At 42.1% G+C, this 23,801-nt stretch overlaps 1 protein-coding gene across 13 annotated transcripts in view; it reads left to right on the top strand.

Annotated features, from left to right (window-relative positions):
- The first annotated feature begins 2,967 nt into the window (after positions 1-2,967).
- The window catches only part of mvb12ba (multivesicular body subunit 12Ba), a 168,031-nt gene continuing 147,197 nt past the window's right edge, over positions 2,968-23,801 (top strand). For 2 of the 13 annotated variants that reach the window (XM_078226442.1, XM_078226445.1), the window contains exons 1-2: positions 3,040-3,633; positions 7,557-7,620. In XM_078226442.1, coding sequence (XP_078082568.1) covers positions 7,564-7,620 — 57 coding nt within the window. In that variant the 5' untranslated portion in view covers positions 3,040-3,633; positions 7,557-7,563. Of the gene's footprint in view, positions 3,634-7,556; positions 7,621-15,744; positions 15,855-21,790; positions 21,937-23,801 lie in introns of those variants that run through there. The other 11 variants (XM_078226441.1, XM_078226446.1, XM_078226443.1 and 8 more) reach the window with 10 other exon arrangements.

Genomic DNA, 23,801 nt, shown 5'->3' with positions numbered 1-23,801 from the left:
GGGTTTCCTTTGGTTTCCTCCCACATTCGGAAAGACGTGCTGGTTAGGTGCATTGACCTGAATAGGCGCCAGAGTGTGGCGATTAGGGGAATTTCACAGTAACTTCATTGCAATGTTAATGTAAGCCTTGTGACAAATAAACTTTTCTTGTGATTTATGAAATAATTGAGATCTTTTGGTAAAGATTACTACCTTCTAATTCACATCCAGAGAAGCATTGTTACATATACACTGTATAAATTTCTAATCCGAATAATACAACCATGAAAACTAAGTATCAAGATTTTCTTTTAACAAGTTATAAATGGAGCAGCAGCTGCTGCCTCAAGAACATTCTTTCCCAACTTTGGCACTGGCTCCCAAGACTGATTTTAAATCTCTCTCTATAACCATCCCTCCGAGCTTTTTCTGATCTTGGATCAGCAGTCACAGTTTAGACTGAAGTTATTTTATTTATTAGTGTCACAAGTAGGCTTACATTAACACTGTAATGAAATTACTGTGAAAATCCCCTAGTTGCCACACTTCGGCGCCTGCTCGGGTACACTGAGGGAGAATTTAGCATGGCCAATGTTCTCGCTGAAATTTATACATATCAGCAAAAGATTTAGACCCATTGCAAGCCCATGAATATGTGGAGCTTCATTTATTTTTTTAGGAATGATACCTAAATTCAGATATTAAACCCAAATAAATGTACAGGTGTACCTGCTGAATCTCATTGACATTGAAAATATATTTTAGTTTGATGTAAACATAACTTCATGTGGTCACACCAACAGTATATTGAGTAAAAGTCAATGTTTTAGATACTTTATTAGAGTGCACATGCAAGAAATCATCTTTTGAGTCCAGTGATTGGTGTTATGTAGGCTGGCAGAAGCAGCATCCAACACAAGGGAAGAAAAAAAGAAAGATTTGCACTTGTATCGAGTCCTCTGCAATCACAAGATGGCCTAATGTGCTTTATGACCAATGTACCACCTTTTGAAGTGCAGTCACTGTTGTAATGTAGGAAATGCAGCAGCCAATTTGCGGAAAGTAAGCTCCAACAAATAGCAATCATCTTGTTGACTGAGGGATGAATCCTAACATACAAATTAGGAGAAAGAGTAGGCCACCCGGCCCCTCGAACCTGCTCCATCGTTCAGTAAGATCATGGCTTATCTGATTGTAACCTCAGCCCCATCTGCCTGCCTAACCCTCGAATATGAATTACTGCCCAGGACACACCGGGGATGGGAGGGGGGGCAGGGGTTTGGGGGCAAAATTCCCAAGTGCTTCCTTGGAACAGGTGTCATGGTTCTGTCCACCCGAAGGGGCAGTTGGGGAGGCACGGGAGGGAGGGGTTGGGGTGGTGGTGGGGGGGGGGGGGGGGTTTAACACCTAATCTGAAAGATGGCACCCTCCCCCCAAACCCATTGCATCAGCATTGCCCCCCTCCCCCACCCGCCCCATCGTAGAGTGGATCAGCATTGGAAATCTGTGCTGATACAAGTCTCTCTGGACTCGGGTTAGGGGAGGCGATGGCCTAGTGGTATTATCCCTAGACTATTAATCCAGAAATTCAGCTAATGTTCTGGGGACTGGAGTTTGAATCCCGCCATGACAGATGGCAAAATTTGAAGTCAATAATAAATATATCTGAAATTAAGACTCTACTGATGACCTTGAAATCATTGTCAAAGAAAACCCATCTGGTTCACTATTGCCCTTTAGGGAAGAAAAATCTGCCATCCTTACTTGGTCTGGCCTACATGTGACTCCAGAGGCACAGCAATGTAGTTGACTCTCAACTGTTAAAAGTAAGTTTATTTATTAATGTCACAAGTAGCCTTACAAGGGGCGGCACGATGGTACAGTGGTTAGCACTGCTGCCTCACAGCGCCAGGGACCCAGGTTCAATTCCAGCCTCGGGTCACTGTGTGGAGCTTGCACGTTCTCCCTGTGTCTGTATGGGTTTCCTCCGGGTGCTCCGGTTTTCTTCCATAGCCCAAAGACATGTGGGTTAGGTTGATTGGCTATGCTAAATTGACCCTAGTCTCAGGGGGAGTGGCAGTGTAAATATGGGAATAGGGCCTGGGTGGGATTGTGGTCGGTGCGGACTCGATGGGCCAAATGGCCTCCTTCTGCACTGTCAGGATTCTATGATCTATGATTAACACTGCAATGAAGTGAAAACCCCTAGTCGCCACACTCCGGCACCTGTTCAGGTACACTGAGGGAGAATTTAGCATGGCCAATGCACCCATCCAGCATTCATTTGGGCTGTGGGAGGCAGACAGGGGAGAACACGCAGACTCCACACAGACAGTGGCCCAAGCCAGAAATTGAACCCAGGTTCCTGGCACTGTGAGACAGCAGTGTTAACCATTGTGCCGTCCTCCAAGGACAACTAGGCATGGGCAATAAATAATGCAGGCCAGCCAGCAATGCCCATGTCCAACGAATGAATAAAAAAACTCATGCAGACATGGGGATTGGAGTGGGGGGGGGGGGGGGGGGGAACGCACAGACTCCGCACAGATGATGACCCAAGCCAGGAATCGAACCCAGGTTCCTGGCACTGTGAGACAGCAGTGTTAACCATTGTGCCGTCCTCCAAGGACAACTAGGCATGGGCAATAAATAATGCAGGCCAGCCAGCAATGCCCATGTCCAACGAATGAATAAAAAAACTCATGCAGACATGGGGATTGGAGTGGGGGGGGGGGGGGGGGGGGGAACGCACAGACTCCGCACAGATGATGACCCAAGCCAGGAATCGAACCCAGGTCCCTGGCACTGTGAGGCAGCAGTGTTAACCACCGTGACGCCCTCCAAGAGCAAGTTGGGATGGGCGATAAATAATGCAGGCCAGCCAGCGATGAATAATAAAAAAAAAAGCAATTGGGACGGGAGAGCTGAGAGTTCCAATTCCAAGTGAGGGAATCTCAACAGGAAGAGGTGGGTTTGAGTTTTGTGTGTGTGGGTGGTGGTGGCGGTGGGGTAGGTCAGTCAAGTCAAGTCAGCCTGAGCCTCTGAGTCCTGTGGGTGAGTGAGTGATTGATTGACAGCTGCCCTGGGAGGGTGAGGTGAGGGTGAAGGGGACAGAGGAGGCTGCAGTCTGGGGGGGGGGGGGGAATCTGGCTCCTTTAATTCGGATGTTAGAAGTCAGGCTGCTGCTGGTTTTACTGAGGAGAGAGAGAGAGATAAGTCTGGTTCCCTCCCTGTACATACACACACACAGAGCACCCTCCTCTCCCTGTACATCCCTTAGCCAGCGCTAGTCTTTGCCGCGAGTGTTGGTTTGGTTTTTTAATTTGGTAAGGATTTCTCCTCATTTGGTTGATTTATTTATTATTTTGTTTTTGTTTTATTTTTGCTGCTGTGGTTCTTTTGTTTCCTCCCCCCTCTCTCTCTCCTTCCTTCCGCCGGTTGTCTCTCCACCCACCCCCTTCAGCGCTGTTTGCCGGCCAGGCGCTTCACGCAAACCCGAGGTTTGAGGCCTGGGGAAGGGAAGGTGGTGGTGGGGGGAAGGAGGAAAGCTGACTGGTGTCTTTGTGTTTTATTAATTATTTATTGGGGAGGGGGTGGGTGGCCATGAAAAGCTGCTTTTGTGTCAGACGGAGAGACGAGGTGCCGCAATTAACAGTTAAGTTTATTTACTTAATTTTTTTTTAAAAACCCCCAAAGTTTCACTGGGGGCTGGGATTTCTCTGTCAAAGTTGAAGCATTTTCAAGAGCTTTATGACATTTAAATATCTATATTTGCTATGTGGTTGTTCTTGGATTAATGCAGGATAGAGAGGCCTTCAGGCTTTTAATGTTTAATCAATTTATTGTCTGAATTTCACCCCTCCTTGTCCAGTCCTACAGTTAATGTTTTTCTTCCCTCCATTGTGTTTTGTTTTGTTTTTATTGACACTAAGAAGCATTTTAATGTAGTGCCCCAATATTTGCCACCATGTATCTTTACAGCTGCATCCTATTTATTGAAACTGGCCAGCCCCTAGCTGATATGCAGTTTTATTGCAGTTAAATGTAGGAATACATTGGATTTATTTTGCTGTTTCTGAAGGCCCAGCTTTATTGGAACAATTTGTGAATTGATATTCCGCACTTGCACAGTGGTTATGGTCTCGTTTTATTAGCTTGCTGAAGTCTAGGCATTATGTTAAACCCTGCATAGTGCACAAAGGTTCACCTCCCCCACCCCCTTCCAAAATAAAGCTTATTATTGTGAAATGTTAGAATCGCTTTTTGGGGCAAGTTTCTTATGGCACACTTAATATTTCAGTTATCTACATTTGACTAATACAGGAGTCATGTACTTCACTGAGGTCCATGCAAAATTGCAAATTTCTGTTATGGTGTGCAGGTTAGACATGCTAAATTGCCCCTTAGTGTCAGGGTGATTAGCAGGATAAATTTGTGGGGTTATGAGGATAGGGCCAGGTTTGGATTGTTGTCGGTGCAGGCTCGCTGGGCTGAATGGCCTCTTTCTGCACTGTAGGGTTTCTATGATTCTATAATAAGGCTAACTTGCTGCCCCTGATCAGCTTCTGTGCTATGCTACTAACTTGGTTGTGTGATGGTGTCTTGCATGAATATGATTTAACTGTGTATACTTTTGAGTAGTGTCAATAGTGGGAGATATACAATTTAAATTACACTACTATGAGAAATGTTTTGGTTTGTAATCTCTTTTAACTACTTTGCTATCCAACTTTTAGATCTTCAGTTTCTTAAGTCTGGCAGTATTTCAGTCTGTGAAGTATCATGTTATTCTTGACAAAACTCTTTCAGATTAAGATTATATTTCATTAAGTATTTAGGTCAATATCCATTTTCATATATTGTGTTGGAAAGATCGGGTGCTATAAAATGTAATGATGTCCCAAAGTAATTTCCCCTCCTCTTGAAGACACTTGACTCTTGTTGGAGCACATTCTATTGCACATTCTATCGTACATTCACAGATGCTTATTTTTCTTGAGTGAGTGTAGATTGTGAATATTGTGGGGCTATTTAACTGTAAAGGGCCTAGTCTGATCCTTTTGATGTCGTACATGAACTTGTCAGCGTAGGTCATTGGTATTTGACAGATTTTTCACACCACAAGCCTGAGAAGCAAGGAACAAATATAATGCCCCACCTGTCATCATCTAACCCAGCGCAAGCTGGAATCTAAATAAAGTAATTCTCAATGCCTTTATAAATTGCCAATAAAAACAGAAAATACTAGAAATATTCAACGGGTTATGGCAGCATCTGTGGAAAGAAACAGATTTAAGTTATCGAGCTTGTGAGAACTGAGGAAAGTTAGAAAAGTAATAGGCTTTGTTCAAGGGATGGGTTCAACAAGGACAAGAGGATGGTTTGTGATGGGGTAAAAGACAGGAGAGATTAAATGATGCAGTTGGTCTTCCAAGGTCAGTGGTGCTAAATGTTAAGAACACAAATTTCTTTTGTCTCAAATATGAGATGTCTGGATATACATGTGGTCACTTACTGTTCTATGTGCTACGTTACTTGTTACATAGAGTGAAGAAGTTAGGACTTTTTTTCATGAAGAAGAGAAAGTTGAAGAGATTAGTGTGTTCATGCAGTGAGTGATTATGCACTGCCAGATAGTTTGGTGTGGGGTTAGGCTTAATCGAGGCAATGGAGAGAAAATTGGGTTGACACAGGAAAAGTAAGAATGTACACAGCTGTGAAGAGAAGGCCGGGTATGGTACTTGGTAACCCTTGACTCCACTGATCTATCTCAGCCTTGAATATATCCAATGACCCTGCCTCCACAGCTCTCTGGGGTACGGAATCTCAAAGAATCACAACTTTTCTTGCCTCCATCTTAAATGGGTGACCCCTTGTTCTGAAACTGCTCCTACTTCTAGATTGTCACATGAGGGAAACATCCTCTAGCATCTACCCTGCAAAGGCCCCTCAGAATCTTATAGGTTTCAATACGATCACTTCTCATTCCTCTAAACTTCAATCAGTGTAGGTTCAATTTTCTCTCATAACATTACCCCTTTATCCCAGGAGCCAACCAAAGGAACTGCCTCCACTGTAACCATGGTAGTTGGCTGTAGTCCATGAAGGACTAAAGGCATCTCCCTCCATTAGAGACAGTTAGTTGGTTAGATAGCTTGAGGGGCACCACTCCACAATAAACGCGGGACAAGGTGAGGAGGCAGGTCTCAATGATCTACCACAGGAATGAAGCCATGCTGTTGGTGTCGTTCTGCACCACACTATAGCCTTCCAGCAAACTGAGTTAACTGGCCAATGTAACTGTATCCCTCAAATAAGGACAACAAAAGTGCACGTAGTACTAATGCCCTATATAATTGTAGCAAGACTTACCTACTTTTTATCCCCTTTGCAACAAAGGCAACATTCCATTTGTTGTCCTAGTTACTTATTGTAAGTCTGCATGCTAACTTTTCGTTTCACATTTGAGGACACCCAGGTCCCTCTTTACCGCAGAGTTCTGCAGCCCCTCTCCATTTAAATAATATTTTCCTTGTCTATTTTTCCCACCAAAATGGGTAACCACACATTTTCGCACATTGTACTCCACCTGCCAAATCTTTGCCAGCTCACTTAATTGTTCAGACTTTTTGTGTCCTCCCCACAACTTGCTTTCTCACCTATCTTTGATCATCATCAGAATTGGCTACAGTATACTTGATCCCTTCAGTATAGATTATAAATAGTTGAAGACCCAGCATTAATCCCTATGGCATTCCACTAGTTATAGTTTTGCCAACCCGAGGAAGACCCATTTACACTCTCTCTCTGTTTTCTCTTAGTTTGGCAATCTTCTATCCATGTTAATATATCACCCCACACCATGAGCTCTTCTGCAGTAACCTTTTATGTGACAACCTATTTAATGCCTTTTCGAAATCGGAATACACTTCATCTACTGATTCTCCTTTACCTTACTTACATCTTTGAAGAGCTCTAAATTTGTTAAACACTAATTCCTTAAACCATGCTCGATTGTATAATGATATTCTAAATGTGCTGCTACTAATGTTTAATAATGGATTCCAACATTTTCTCAATTGGTTTTTTGCTTTCTATTTCCCTCCTCCTTCAAGTGGGGATGTTATAATTGTGTATTTTTGAATCCACTGGGATCTGCCCAGAACCTAGGAGGTTTTCAAAGATTGCGACCAATGCATCCACTTCTGCAGCCTCTTTTTGCAACCTAGGATGCAGGCCATCTGGTCCAGGGGACTTGTCCCATAAGTTTGCCTAGTAATTTTTCTCTAATTATAATTGTTCTAAGATCATCACTCCCTTTGCTCCTGATTTCCAACTATTATTGGAATATTTTTTATTGTCCTCTACTATAAAGGCAGATACAAAAGATTTGTTCAAACTCTCTGCAGTTTCTTTGTTTCCCATTATTCGCTCTCTGGGCTTAATTTCTAAGGCAATAATGTTTCCTTTATCTACTCTCTTCCTTTTTAAAAACTTGTAGAAGCTCTTACTGTCTGTTTTTGTATTCCTTGCTGGCTAGCTTACTGTCATCTGTTTTCAACCTCTATTTCTTTTAGTCACCTTATGCTGGTTTCTAAAACTTACTCGATCTTCTGGCCTATCGCTAATCACCTCAACACGGTATGCCTTTTCTTTCAATTTAACATGGGCCTTCACTTTCTTAGTTAGCATAAATAGTTGTTCATGTTTGCAGCGAATGCTAGTTGATATTGGAGGCACCAGTAAGCAAATAACATGGGGAAAAATAAGTTAATTTGGAAAGGAATAATGAAAGCTTGTTTCACCCAGAAGTCAGTGATAAATATACATGTGCTCTAATACTAAGACACGCAAACAGGGAATATCCTTGGGCTTATCGTTAATTTTTACTTTATTTCCCAATCCGAGCTGGGGTCATAATAGTTGCTTTTAGTATTCTTGGAGGTGGAAAATTATATCGGACCCTTGCTTTTTAAAACGAAATATTCTTAGGATGTGGGTGACCCTACATTTGTTCTCTATCCCTATTTGCCTTGAAAAGGTGTTAGAATGATTGTTTTTACAATTGAGTGATTTGCTGGGTCAAAGTGCATGGGGAGTAATTTGAACCTTTGTTTTTTTTACAAAATGCTTTCCTGGTCAATTTGTTTCCATGCTATCCCACGATCATTGAACTAATTTCCACAATTTACCATGGTGAGATTTCTACTGCTAGTATTTTGGTTTTGAGTCCGGTAGCAGAATTGGTGTACTCTGAAACCCACTCTTGAGAGTTTGTATCCATATCATTCTTGCTGCTGATCCTTGATGGTTGCTTTTTGGAGTTTGGGACTGGCCAGATTAAGGTGATGTGGAGATGCCAGCGTTGGACTGGGGTAAACACAGTAAGAGTTTTAACAACACCAGGTTAAAGTCCAACAGGTTTATTTGGTAGCTAATGGCATTTGCTACCAAATTAACCTGGTGTTGTTAAAACTCTTACAGAATAAGGTGAGCAGTGCCTTCTGTTACTTGTCCAAATTACTTCCCAAGATGTATCAGAGCACTGTTGTCTCCTGTATCATATATAATACTTTCATCGTAGCAGATGTCGAGAGAAAATGTGGAGAGTTTTGAAAGATGGTAAATATTGTTGTGGATTCAATATTGCTTTTTTAGGTCGCAAAACCCTTGCCAAATAATGAAAATAACATTTTCTTGCACAGATGTTTGACATTTAATAATCTCCATTTATAGGTGTTTTTTTATTTATTGTGTGCAGGTCAGGCAAGGTAACTTCATATAAAAAATAAAATTATGTTACCTTCATCTCAGCCTTATGATTGAGTCATTTCAGGATTTTTGGAAACTTTCATTTCTGTACGTACAGCATTGAAAGTTAGAATGGTCATTAACATTTAGTGCATCTATTGCATTTGCTACATTTCCAATCTGACAGCAGTTTACCAAGAGCGCTTAATTTGCTAGTGGTCATCATTAGTCATAGGTAGAGAATTATGTTATTCTACTTTTCTCTGTTCTTTTTCCCCTATCTCTGATACCAAGACTGTATTGAGTAGTCCACGTTTTCCCTTTACTGAATAATGAAGACTGCCTGAATGTAAAGTTTTTTTCCCCCAGAAACTTAATATGTTTATCATCGGATACACTGATCTCAGAATGAAAACACGTTTATTCATAGGACCTCTGTATTGTGATGATTGTAGGGTGCTCACCCATTTTTGTAAGGTAGTTTTTCGACACCAGTGGCAACATCGTGTGTGGCGCATGCAAAACAATTCAAGAGTTACTCATGATTTGTTTCTGTGGTTTTCCGTTTCTGTCTGTGAAATGTCACTTGGATCTGTTCTGGTCAGCTGTATGAAATCTCGCGTTACTTAAGTCGGATCTATGTGATTATTCATTAAAATATGTCCTTCCCATTGTCCCACCTTTCAGATTTTGTAAGTTACACTTATGTGCAACACTTGACAGGGTGACTAGGGTTGAGTCCTTGCACATTGATAAATGTTTCAGAGGCTTTAGTTTTGTATCTGAAATGATTTCACACATTGAATTTTGTGTTCTTATGTTGCAATGGTTATATGTGGCAGTTTAATGTTTTAAAAAAAAAATCACTTGTCTGCAAAGGAAGATGAAATCTAGACGTGAGGCAGTCCTGGGTGGTTGTAAGTAACTGTGGAAAAAGTGATATAGTGCACCACAAGCTACAGTCACTGGATGATACATAATCCATGTATTCAGGCAATGGATTCAACAGAGATATTTAGGGAGGATGATTGTCACGCACATGTAACAGTTTGGAGAGGATGTGGTGTTTTCAGTCCAATGAACTATGTTAATTTGTTGCCAGAGGCCAAGGGGCAAATTCCATTCTTTTTGACAGTTTCAGTAGAATGAGCAGTAGTTTTAACATTAATGCTGCCAGCATTTTTACGATGTTTGGGTTCCCCTGGATGAACAATTTAAAAAAAACCTAACTTGTGCACCAAGATAATGAAGCAAACTTATAAATAAATAAACTTATATATAAACGTATAAATAAACTTGTTTAAATGTCTGGAGTAATGGTATTACTTTGTACACACTGTACACAAACATTATATTTTGACAATTTTAAATAAAATAACGAACTCTGCCCACCCTTCCATTTTCCTGTACTTTTTTTTTCTGTGTTTTAATTTCTATTGATGGCACAGTGGTTAGCACTGCTGCCTCACAGTGCCAGGGACCTGCGTTCGATTCATAAGAACATAAGAAATAGGAGCAGGAGTAGGCCATCTAGCCCCTTGAGCCTGCCCTGCCATTCAATAAGATCATGGCTGATCTGATAGTGGTTTAGTTCCACTTACCTGCCAGCTCCCCATAACCCTTAATTCCCGTATTGATCAGAAATCTATCTACCTGTGACTTAAACATATTTAACGAGGTAGCCTCCACTGCATCAATGGGCAGAGAATTCCAGAGATTCACTGCCCTCTGAGAGAAGAAGTTCCTCCTCAACTCTGTCCTAAACTGACTCCCCCTTATTTTGAGGCTGTGTCCTCTAGTTCTTGTTTCCTTTCAAAGTGGAAAGAATCTCTCTGCCTCTACCCTGTCGAGCCCCCTTCATTATCTTATATGTCTCTATAAGATCTCCCCTCAGCCTTCTAAACTCCAATGAGTACAGGCCCAATCTACTCAATCTCTCCTCATAAGCTAACCCCCTCATCTCCGGTATCAACCTGGTGAACCTTCTCTGTACTCCCTCCAAGGCCAATACATCCTTCCGCAAATAAGGGGACCAAAATTGCACACAGTACTCCAGTTGCGGCCTCACCAGTACCTTGTACAATTGCAGCAAAACCTCCCTGTTTTTATACTCCGTCCCCTTCGCGATAAAGGCCAACATTCCATTTGCCTTCTTGATCACCTGCTGCACCTGCAAACTGAGTTTTTGCGATTCATGCGCAAGAACCCCCAGGTCCCTCTGCACAGTAGCATGTTGTAATTTTTGGGTCACTGTCTGTGCGGAGCCTGCATGTTCTCACGGTGTCTGTGTGGGTTTCCTCCTGGTGCTCTGGTTTTCTTCCACAGTCCAAAAGTACTCCTGGTTAAGTACGTTGGCCATTCTAAATTCTCCCTCCGTGTACCCGAACAGGTGTCGGAGGGTGATGACTCGGGGAATTTCACAGTAACTTCGTTACAGTGTTCATGTAAGCCTACTTGTGACGCTAATAAATAAGCTTTAAACTTTATCCTATTTTAGTTTTGCTTATATATTATATTTGCATCTCCCTCCTATTGGTTCCCCTTGGCTTTCTCAATCTCTGTATGGTGTAAGTCAGGCTAAATTAGTCTGTGGTTAAAATACAGCTCCAAATGGTTCTCTCCTGTCAAGGAACTGAACAACTTTGTTAGAGCTGCTTCTAATTCTGCAGCTGCTGCATTTGCCTCTTCTGTTATGTTCAGGGTGTTATTCAGAAGCTCAGATTGGTTCAAGCGCCTGGAGTAACAGCTTAAAGCTGTGAAGTTTTTTTTCCCCCAGTAGTAGTTCAAGAGCTTAAACTTAACCACAGTTGGTTGGGCGAGTGCTTGTTTAAACTTCCTGGCATCTCAGAGCCTGCTTTTATAAAGTTAATTTGTGTATCTGTTGTTTAATTAGCATGGCCGTTAGGCATATCTAGTACATCGGTTTCAATGTACAGTCACAATGTCTGTCACGGAGAAACCAGCATGCTTAAATGTGTGTTCCTGGTACACTGATGCCTCAAATTTAAAATTTTCACCCTTGTGTTCAGATCTCTTCATAGTTCCATCCTATCTCAACATCCTTCAGCCCCCTGAGAACTCTGCCCAGTTTTGGCCTCCTCACTCCCTTAGCCTCTCAGTGAAGACCGTGCCTTAAGCTGTCTTGCCGTTGAAGAATGTGCTATCAACAGGCTTGGACCGCAGCTCTGGAATTATTTTTCCACCTTTAAAAAAAAAGTTTTAAAGTTTATTTGTTAGTGTTACAAGTAGACTTGTATTAAAACTGCAATGAAGTTACTGTGAAAGTCCCCTAGTTGCCATACTCTGGCACCTGTTGAGATACACAGAGGGAGAATTTAACATGGCCAATGCACCTAATCTGCACGTCTTTCAGACTGTGGGAGAAAACCGGAGCACCCAGACGGAACCCACGCAGACAGTGGGAGAACAAGCAAACTCCCCACAGACAGTGACCCCAGCTGGGAATTGAACTCGGGTCTCTGGCACTGTGAGGCAGCAGTGCTAACCACTGTGCCAGAACCTACATCTTGGACCAGGCGTTTAGTCCTAATACCTCCTCCTAATACCTCCTCCTTCGGCTTGCTGTTAATTTATGTCTGACCACACTTTTCCTAATCTGAAAATGGGTTTCAGTGGGCTTTTTGAATATGATGTAGTTACAGCCAAGTGGAAAACATCGCCCCGCCCAGTATCTAGGCCTGCATGCATTTCCAGCACTGGTTACTGCATAGGAAGTGGGAATTCAAAACTCTGACTTTTTTGTTCTTCTTTTCCTTCTATTGTCCAGGAGAACCAAAGCCATTCTTGGCATCCCCCCCCCCCCCCTCCCTGTTGAGATGAGCTAACTTAACACATCCTGTGGATCAAAACAATGATCCAGTTGCTTGTACCCCTTCCCTTAACTCCAAAGGATTGAGTCATATCCTGACCTTGATCTAGATCCACACGTGCTTCCTAACAGATCACTAGACAGCGAGGAGGACCTGTGGCTTCTATTTTATAAAATATTTATCTCATTTTAAATTCTTCAGTTAAAGTATCAATGCAAGTGCTTACAGAGGATCATTTGTCATTTTCAAGTTGAGAAATAATGTTTAAATTGATTTGCTAGCTTTATTGTACCCCGTGTTTCTCTACAGTTCCATTGTGAACTGTGAGAAAGTTTTATGTGAATTTGGTGACCTTGGTTGGGTTTTAGCAGTTAACGTTCAAAGTTTATTTATTAGTCTCACAAGTAAGCTTACATTAACACTGCAATGAAGTTACTGTGAAAATCCCCAAGTTGCCACACTCCGGCACCTGTTTGGGTACAGTGAGGGAGGATTTAGCATGGCCAGTCCACCTAACCAGCACGTCTTTCGGACTGTGGGAGGAAACCGGAGCACCCGGAGGAATCCCATGCAGACACATGGAGAACGTGCAGACTCCACACAGACAATGACCCAAGCGAGGAATCAAACCTGGGTCCCTGGCGCTATGAGGCAGCAGTGCTAACCACTGTGCCACCCACCCAGTTCAGCGTTAATCTGGAATTCGATTTATTTTCAGAAAACTTCAAAGCTGTTGTGTTCCCAGTGTTTTGTGGCAAGTGGTCGGAAATGGCTGAGTTAGGTTATTTTCGGTGGTGTTTCTGGGGAGCTGGTAAATTTAATAAATATTGTGCCTCCTCCTCTCTGGTTTCCTATGCTTTGCAGCTGTTTCAGTGGCAAGGGGATCTACTGTTGATTAATATTGCTATAGATGTTCGGCAGTGATATTGGCCAGATAGTTTACCTGGTTTGGATCTTTATCTCTAGTTAATTGTGTACTGTACTGAAGATGGAAGCCCATTAAATTAAGGGGGAAGTGGTGGTATGGGTGCAGAATTGGCTCAGTTACAGAGAGCAAAGGAGGGTGTTGGGTGGCTGAATTTCAGACTGGGGAATGGTTTGCAGAGGTGTCTCCAAGGGATTGCCTTTGAGTCCATTACTCTTTTCAATTTTTATAAATAACTTAGACTTGGCTGTAGGGAAAAGCTTTATAAAGTTTGCAAATGAAATGTTGCATCACAGGATGGTGAAATGGGCAGAAGTGTGGCGGGTGGAGCTCAATGTGGAGAAATGTGAAGTGATGTACTTTTGGGAGGACCTGGATGGAAAGACTGGTGGTCTATAAAGGATGTGGATTTAAAAAGTATAGGTGAACAGTGTTATGATCAGGTGCGGAGAGGTGGAACGACTCCCTCTTTTCCCACAACTTTTTTGACTGCGACATGCTTTTTTAAAGGATATAGTTACCAATTCAGTGAGTGTTTAACTATTTGTGTACCATGACTATAAAATACAGGTCTTCTTGAGTTTTTTAAAAAAAGATAGGTTTTTTAGTTCTTAACCTGGCCGATGTAAAATAATAACATAATGCTCAATCTTTCACAGATTTGCTTGAAGTTCAGACATACGCAAATAGATTACAGAGTGGGAGGATAGATTATGGAGTTTACAGTCCAGTAGAATTGAAGGGTTATATGATTCTTGAAGATTGGTGACCTGGCTGGCTCTTTAGGTTGAATCTACAGGTCCTGCAGCTTTCAGCATCGAGGTGGTTTAAAGATGTGCAATGATGATTTATCCTTTCTTCTGAAGACAGCAGTGCTGGATTGAGTTATTTTTAAAAATCTCTGTCCACAGCATCTGTTAAGTCAAAATGTGCAGACAGAGTTCGCTCTCTCGCTCTCTCGCTCTCTCGCTCTCTCGCTCTCTCGCTCTCTCGCTCTCTCGCTCTCTCGCTCTCTCGCTCTCTCGCTCTCTCGCTCTCTCGCTCTCTCGCTCTCTCGCTCTCTCGCTCTCTCGCTCTCTCGCTCTCTCGCTCTCTCGCTCTCTCGCTCTCTCGCTCTCTCGCTCTCTCGCTCTCTCGCTCCTTCCAACTGTCCAGTGACTCAACTTTGATCATGGTCAGTATAGTCCAGTTGTAATTTTATTAAATCATGGCTGAGAATTGCTCTCTCAGTCATGGCCCCATTATTCAAATGATTATAACAAATGGTGTGTTTCCACCCAATTGAGGACCCAAGCAATTATCTGGCGCTTTGCTAATGGGCTAAGAGATGGCCGTTCATACTTCCCCAGGCCATTGTTCCTGGTGTGGCTTAGCCTTGATTTCAGTGGTTTTGGAATGTAGAAGTTACAGTGATGCAAATGTACCGCCATCTTTGCTGTGATCCCAAACCACTCGAATTGGCCGAGAAAATCAATTGGGGGCTTCCAGCCAATAAATTTAAACATTTTTGATAAAATTGATTTTAGAACAACAGAAAACCTTGATGTCTATATGCAGCCATCCTTAAAGATGGCAGAGCAAATTAAAACGGTTAAAAAGCATATGGGTTACTTGGGTTTATGTTTTGTGGCCTGAGATCACTAAATGACTCTTGAAATGCTGAAAGTCATTGAATAATGTGCACTGCCAGTAAAGTGGCACTGCAAACACAAAAGCACGTTTTTAGCTGAGTATGATACAGTTAAAGTTTGTCTTTAGGATCACGTATAGTGAAATTACTTCTGAGGAGAGAATGCTTTCTCTTTACTTCTAACACGGAATCTGCAATGTAGATCTAAAGCTTCTGCTTTAGGCAAAAGAAAACAGTCTTTCGAGATACCCAACAAATGCTATTGGGCCACCCCAGTGGCTTATCATCAAAAGAATGTGACTTGTGTTTGATGGTAATCACAGTGGTGTATCATCTGCCTTGAACTCTGCTTTGTGCATGTTATAGTGTTTTCATCATGCCTCAAGACAGGCCTCAGTGCAATTTGCCATTTGCTGTCAGGTTTCTTTCCTCCATATTTTAACGTTTCTCAACCACCCTAACTGGAATCCACAAGGCCTTGGGGAACCGCACACCACCCCAACACTCCAGTCTGCCTTTTTACACCATGTTCAGTTTCTGTCGTTATCCAGCAAGCTGTTGGTCGGCCTTGCACTTTCTTTTTGAGTGTTTATAACTTAAGTTTCTGAGCCACTTTTTTTTCTCTTCAGGCTTATGTGCCGCTAAAAAAAAAGGGGGAGAAAAGTTAATTACTCAAAAGAAAGCTTGTTAGAATGCTTTCAAAATCAAAACAAAGATGGTGCGAGACGCAAGTTAAAAGGTGAGAAGAGAATTAAGTGAAAATGAATAAAATTGGATAGGAATTAAAAGTCATAAGGAAGGAGAAATTTGTTCCTTATGTGTCCTGCAAAATTTAATGTGTGAAATAAATGATTTCTTGCCTCGTCTTTTCTGCCCTAATAGACAAGTGTAAAGTTACTTGTAAAGTCTAGCAGGTTTCAGAGTAAATTGCCAGGATATGTAAAGTTGGATGAAAGCTGCTTGTACAACCATAAATGACAAACTTAACTTTTCCTTTTATGTGCTCGATGAATATTATGAAGATCTAGAAAGTACACCATAGTTGGTGGGTTTTTTTTTCAGTTCTGAAATCTATCACATTCTGCTCATTACTGTTCAGTACGCAGACAGTAATATTACCTAATAGGTTGGTTTTAAATTTAAACTACATTGTAAGAGAATTCAGATGCGCTATGCCACATCAAGCTGTTTTTAAATTGTTTACAATGTATAAGCCTTAATGCTGGAAAACCCAGGCTTATATTCGAGGTTTGAGAAACAAGTGTAATTTCCTAGGCCTGTACCTTTAGTTCTGTAATGTCACACTGATATTTTTTGCTGAAGACTGTGTCTGAAGGACATGGTCGAAAAACAGCAGGGCAGTGTCATGATTTTTGAATGTCTCTTTTGTACAGTGGGCTTTATCTTGCGCCATTGGCAAGTCCATACAGTAGGCCTAATGTTAAACTGCCAGGATTCACGGGTTTATGAAATAATTGGAGAATTATGTAGCATTAAAATTAAGTATCGGGAAGACTGAAACTACTGTTTCCAGTCGTCGCTCCAAAAGCCATTCCCTCGCTGCTGATTCCATTCCTCTCCCTGGCAACAGTCTGAGATTAAGTCAGTCTGTTCGCAATTTCAGTGCCACATTTGTCCCTGTGCTGAGCTTCCAACCACACGTTTTGTGCCACCTCAAAGACTGCCCACCTCCATGACATAAACGAACTTAGCCCCTGTCTCAGCCCATCTGCTTCCAAAGCTCTCATTCTAAAGGTCATTACCTGTAGACTTGGCTATTCCAAAGCACTCGTGGTTGGTCTCCCACCTTCTACTCCCTGTAAGCTTGAGCTCATCCAAAACTCTGCTGCCTGTGTTTTAACGTGCACCAACTCCCATTCACCCATCACCTTTGTGCTTGTTGATCTACTTTGGTTCCCAGTGAAGCGCCGTCTTGATTTTTAAAATTTTCGTCTTTGTTTTCAAATCCTTCCATGACCTCGCCCTTTCCTATCTATAACCTCCTCCAGCCCCACAACCCTTTGAGAAATCCACAGTCCTCCAATTCTGGCTTCTTGTTTGATTTGATTTATTATTGCCACATACATTGGTATACAGTGAAAAGTATTGTTTCTTGCGCGCTACACAGACAAAGCATACCGTACATAGGGAAGGAAAGGAGAGAGTGCAGAATGTGGTGTTACAGTCACATTGGGGTGTAGAGAAAGATCAACTTAATGTAAGGTAGGTCTGTTCAAAAGTCTGATGGCAGCAGGGAAGAAGCTGTTCTTAAGTCAGTTGGTACATGTCCTCAGACCTTTGTATCTTTTTCCCGACGGAAGAAGGTGGGAGAGAGTACATCCGGGGTGCGTGGGGTCCTTAATTATGCTGGCTGCTTTTGCGAGGCAGTGGGGAATGTAGCTGGAGTTAATGGGTGGGAGGCTGGTTTGAGTGATGGACTGGGCTTCGTTCACTGCCCTTTGTAGTTTCTTGCAGTCTTGGACAGAGCAGGATACATCCAGCAAGAATGCTTTCTATGATGCAAATGTAAAGGTTGGTGAGAGTCGTAGCTGACATGCCAAATTTCCTTAGTCATCTCAGAAAGTAGAGGCATTGATGGGCTTTCTTAACTATAGTGTTGGCATGGAGGGACCAGGATAGGTTATTGATGATCTGGACACCTAAAATCTTGAAGCTCTCGACCATTTCTAGTTCCTTCCCATTGATGCTTCTTGTGCATTCCTGGTGGAGTGAATCTAATCATTGGTTGCCATGCCTTCAGTTACATGGGCCCTAAGCTCTGGAATATCCTCTCTACACCTCCCAGTCTCTCTGCTTTAACCTCTTTTTGAGTGAGCTTTAGGCCAAATGACCTACTATCTCCTTGCCTGGCTCGGTACCATATTTTGTTTTACAATGCTCCTGTGAAGCACCTTGGGACATTTTATCATGCTAATAATGCTACATAAATACAAGTTACTTCATTCTATCTTCCTCTTTGGCAGTCTCTCAGGGTTGAGAATGACTTGCTTCCACTCTGGGGATGTGCGTTCTGCGGTGGCCAAATAGTCCAACCCTGGAGCCTCAGACTCTGCCACAGGTTTGGCAGGTGGTGTTTGATGAGGTGGGGGAATGGGTCGCTCTGGATTCTGGGCGCTCTTTCCGCTGTTTACACATGGCCTCCACGTGCTCCACCTGGTGACGCTCGAAGTGATCGGCACCTTCGCAGATGCTTTTTCTCCAGTTTGTGCGTTCTAAGGCAGCGATTCCCACGTGTTGATGTTACATTTATTTAGCAAGGTTTTCAGAATGTCCTTGTAGCATTTCCTCTGTCCTCCTAGTGATTGCTTGCCATTGTGGAGCTCGGATGGAGTAGAGCCCTTGTGTCGGGCAAGCAGACAGTGTGACCCGCCCATCGCAGCTGGCCGAATGTGACCAGTGCCTGACGAGGGGACACTCGCATTGGTTCGCCTATCCTGTCAGTGGATTTGCAAGATTTTGCGGAGGCAATGTTGGTGATATCTCTCCAGGGATTTGAGGTGTCTGCTATCCATTGTCCATGTTTCTGATGCATACAGGAGGGCGGGGACCATGGCTGCTCTGTGGGCCATGAGCTTGCCGTTGTATTTGAGGTTTCGTGCTTTGAACACTCTGTTTCCCAAGTTCTGAAGACTACATTGACGCATTAGAGTTGAATGCTGGATTTCAATGCCGATGTCTGCTCATGCCGAGAGAAAGCTCCCAAGGTATGGGAAATAATTCCCATTTTCCAAGGGCTTACCGTGGATCTTGATGGTTGGGGGAGGAGTTTTGTGTGTCAGCAGTGGGCTGCGAGAGAACCTTTGTTTTCCGGATGTTTAGTCTGAGGTCCGTTCTCTCATATGCCTCAGTGAATGCTTCAATGATAGTTTTTAGCTCGGCCTTTGAGTGTTTGAGGCATTGTCTGTGTATTGCAGATCGGTAACAGAAGTTGGGGTAGTCTTGGTTCTGGCCTGGAGGTGTTGGAGGTTGAACAGTTTCCCCCTTGTCCGGTAGGTTAACTCCACTCCAGTGAGGAGCTTTAGAGTGATGGGGTGGAGTGTTGCTGTGAGGAAGATGGAGAAGAGAGTTGGTGCAATGACGCAGCCCTGTTTGACACCAGTTTGCACACAACATTTTATTATGCTAATGGAACTACATAAATATAAGTTGTTTAATTCTATACCGCACATCTGAAGAGCCAGTTTTACTGCAGATAGATTTTTGCATAATTAATTCTAGAAGAGGAGTAATAGTTGTTTGGAAAAGTAGATTTAAGGGATTTATATTTGTATTGGTAAACATTAGAAATAGGGTATAGTTTTAAATGTGTTTAGTTGAATGTTTCTGTGCCTGGAACGGTAAAACCTGTAGTTAGCTTTTGTTGGGCTAAAGTGTTTGTATGTATGGGGGTTGGTTAAGTCCCTGCTGTGTTTCTGTTGTGCTTGGAGGAGGCTATGGTGTGAGGAATAAATAAAAGGTTTAAGCTTGTGGGTGTTGCTCAGCAACTGGAGGCTCTTTAAGGAGAAAGAAGCTTTTAAAGTTTTAGTTTTAGCTGGATAAATTTAAGTTGGAGACAGAACACTGGAGAGTGAACTTCTCTCAACTCTGCCAGGAGAAGCTGGAAAGAACATTGGAATTGCAAAGATGCAAGCTTCCTAAGGAACAAGTTACAGTCCAGATAACCAGGGAATTTGGACAGAAAGACTGTCTAAGATGACTGGAGTTAAGAGAACAGAGACCAAGGTATTGTTCAGAAGAATTCAATGAAGAGTAAAGAGATATTTGCAGTAACCAGATTTAAAGTGGGACAACAGACTTCAAGGTAAATCAAACATTTGATGCCATTTTAATACAGCCTGGGAATCAAGAGTTAAAGCAATTGTGAACAGTTTGTACTGCAGGCAAGACAGAAATCCTAAAGGGGTTGGTGTAAATCCCGGATTGGATTCCCTGTTAAAAGTCTAGTGGAAAGTCTCTTTAGAATTAGAATCCCTACAGTGCAGAAGGAGGCCATTTGGCCCATCAAGCCTGCGCTGACAATAATCCCTCCCATGCGCTATCCCCATAGTCCCAAGGATTACCCTGCTAATGCCCGTGACACTAAGGGACAATTTAGCATGGCGGGTAAACTTAACCTGCACATCTTTGGACTGTGGGAGGAAACTGGAGCACCCTGAGGAAACCTACACAGACACAGGGAGAATGTGTAAACTGTACACAGCGAGTCGCCCTAGGAATTGAACCTGGGTCCCTGGCACTGAGGCAGCAGTGCTAACCACTGTGCCATTGTGCTGCCCCACTGACTCTTTAAAAGAGTCATTTGGAAAACATGGATTGGATTTTGAAATGCAAACTGCTAATGTAATGCATTATTGTGAATGAAGGCTTAAAAGTGTGTTTTTGGGAGTAGAGTTTGGAAACTCTCATGTGACAATCGTGTGTTGGGGGGGGGGGGCAGGGGGGTACGTTTGAGGAGAAATGCACAAAAATTCACTTGAGGTTCAGAGTGGAGAGTGTATTTGACCACAGTCGTCTTGTCTGTTTAAAGGGACGCTATGTTACAGAGGCCGTTGTAGTTTAAGATATGCTTTATGATCCATGTTAATCTTAAAATCTGTGTGTATTGGTTAAGATGGGGGGGGTGGAGTAAAGGTCTATTGTGTCATAATCCACATTTTTCATAGAATCCCATAGAATCCCTACAGTACAGAAGGAGGCCATTTAGCCCAATGAGCCAGCACCATCAACAATCCCACCCAGGCCCTATCCCTGTAACCCCATATATTCACCTTGCTAATCCCCCTGACACTAATGGACAATTTAGCATGGCCAATTCACCTAATTCGCACGTCTTTGGAGTGTGGGAGGAAACTGGAGCACCCGGAGGAAACCCATGCAGACATGGGGAGAATGTGCAAACTCTACATTGACAGTGACCCAAGCTGGGAATCGAAACTGGGTCCCTGATGCTGTGAGGCAGCAGTGCTAACCACTGTGCCACCGTGCCTCCCTTTCCACTGTGCCGCTCTGTTCATGTTTAATTTTTTTTCCTGTTAAAACTAATTAGCGGTCCTGTGACTCTGTTCCTCCATGTTTTATTAAAACAATATAAAAGTTATAGTCTTTGAGCCAGGGTTTTCATTCTGGAATTTTCCTGTCCAGTTATAACATCAGTTGGGATTGTTACATAGTATCCACGTAGGCAGCTATCTGCTGCAGTCGAATGCATTCTGAGAATGTGGCAGTGAAGTTACTATCTCATTATTGCTGTTTAATTAGGGCAGAATAATTTTAGACTTGTATGTGGTTCATGGAGTTTCATTATTACGACTTAAAATTGTGTGGGAGGTTTCAGGGAACTATTTCACAAAGGTGACCCTCTAAGAATGACTTGGAGCAATTCTTGTCTCAACATGTTCTTATAAGTATTAAAGGATTATATTGAGGTATTGAAAACTGTCTTGTAATAGTATCAGTCATAAATGATCTAACTATAATTTTGACTAAGCCCCATATATCACCTCCAAATGGAGAGTTAAGGTTGAAATAACATGGTTTCTAACATTTGAAACATTTAATCCACGATCAAAATGCTACTTTCGTTGAAGTGCTTTTGTTTTGGAATTTGTCCAAAGGTAATTAGATTTTTGTGTCACTTCCTGTTGGATTTTTTTTACTTTCAGTGTTGTGATTTAACTTAGCTACACTGTGAAGTCAGAGACTTTCTAGAACTGCGTTGCTCTGTCAATTGAATTGCCTATCTGAATAAACGCAACCATACTTCCAATCAATAGTGAACAGAACTGGATTGACTTTGGAAGGTAGGAAAGAGGGCCGTTAAAGTCAACAAATTTTGTTGAAATTTGTGAAATGGATGTTGGTGATAAATTCCAGGTGTTATATGTAAGCACTAGTATTTCTGCTTTCTGCTTCACTCTCTTCATGGGAGTTCTCCTTCTGCATCCCACCCCTCCCCGCAACCCTGCTACACTTCCTGGAACATCCATTTCTTAATATTGAACATCAGCAGTTGCTTAAATTGCCATGGAGTGTGGAGAAATTTATAATGATGTCTTACGAATTTGGGCCTGTTGTAGATACTTGCAAGATCCCCAGTGGCATCTGTCGCCATTAAGCAGACTGAGTATTTGTGGGAGGAGTTGGCTCGTGCTGCCGTTTCTGTACGTGTACAATAGCATAACCCAAGGATGTAGCAATAGTATCCCCAAGCTACCTGGGAACTTGTATTTCACGCACATATCTCCTCAGTCTTTTTTGAAGGCAGGCCAAGTTTGCTTAACATCAGGTGAGGTTAATTTGATTGGGATTGTAAAACTGCTCTACTTCACAATAAGGGGAAACACCAAAATTGCATAGTTTGATCAGTATGATGGTTCAATTTGTAATTACCGAAATGATATAAAATAACCATCATGTGATACCATGTCAGTTTGATGGGTTATCTTACTAATTTTAAATGGAATAATCTTGCACCCTGTCTTGGAGTCCAGTTGTGGAACCACACTCTCCACTGTATCCTGCCTTTTACTGAGTGCCTTTCTGGTGTTTTGCGTTGCAATCCTTAAAAGACTCTTAACTGTTTGGAAAAACTTCATCCTTGTCAAAGCCTGACAGAGATCAAAGGGCTTTCCAAAAACAACCATGAGAACTGTCTTTCCAAGTGCTCAGCAAACTAGCAAATCACATATTTTGATTCGTGAACAAGTAACTTCAATTATATTATATACGAGCCACCTTTCGACCAGGGTTCCCTTTTTGTTTTGAGAAGTGGAGGAATGCACTTTGCTTAAAAAAAAAAGTCACTTTTAAGTTAGCTTATTCCTGCAGCTTTGGTTAAAAAAGGCAGGGGTGGGGGAATCCAGTAATGTTTATCTGCAATTGCAATGGAGTGTTTGGAAAAGAGCTTGCTTTAATGTAATCCGATACTGTACAAGATCAAGAAGTAAGAATTATTCTGTAATTGTTTTGACAGCCTGGCGCATAAGTAATTTCTGGTTTATTTTCACTCACCAGATATGAAAAGCAGAGCGATTTTTAAAAACTTGACCTGAAACGATATACTTCATTGCTAATGTTAGAAACTTTACTCTCTGGGACAAAAATGGAAAATCTATATTAAGTGACTTTACTGCTCATCGATAATTAATGTATTGCGCACTTGAATGAAATCGGGTTGATTTAGGTCAATTCTCCAGCCATGTCAACAGTACTCTGCAATTAAGACAACTCTGGTCTTTTATATATACCTGGCAATAGTTTCATGTTTCACATGTTGAAAGGAATTATTTAAGATTTTATACAGTTTGCATTCCTGTAGGCAATTGATGCACTCTGCTGCGAGGCACCACCTTTCTGTTAGCACAAAAATCCCAATCTTTACCTTAAGTTTCATTCTTATTGAATTGTCTGACAAATCTGTTATGACCATATTGATTCCTTTTTATTAAAACTGAAATGCCAATAATATGTTATGGCTGAATGTCATGTTGTAATGTACTCCTTTTTTTGCTAAGTGATATTGTTTTTATGATGCACCTCGGGAGAATGTAAATGCCTTTGTCAGTCAGCTACACGCAGTTTGCAAACTATCTGTGGTGCAAAATAAATATGCACTCAGTACAACTTCAATAGTCAAGCTTTGCACTCATCTGTCCTTCCTATTTCA

Source organism: Mustelus asterias, chromosome 13 (genome assembly GCF_964213995.1).
Source record: "Mustelus asterias chromosome 13, sMusAst1.hap1.1, whole genome shotgun sequence".
NCBI lineage: Eukaryota > Metazoa > Chordata > Chondrichthyes > Carcharhiniformes > Triakidae > Mustelus > Mustelus asterias.
This window is presented reverse-complemented; position numbering and strand designations above follow the sequence as displayed.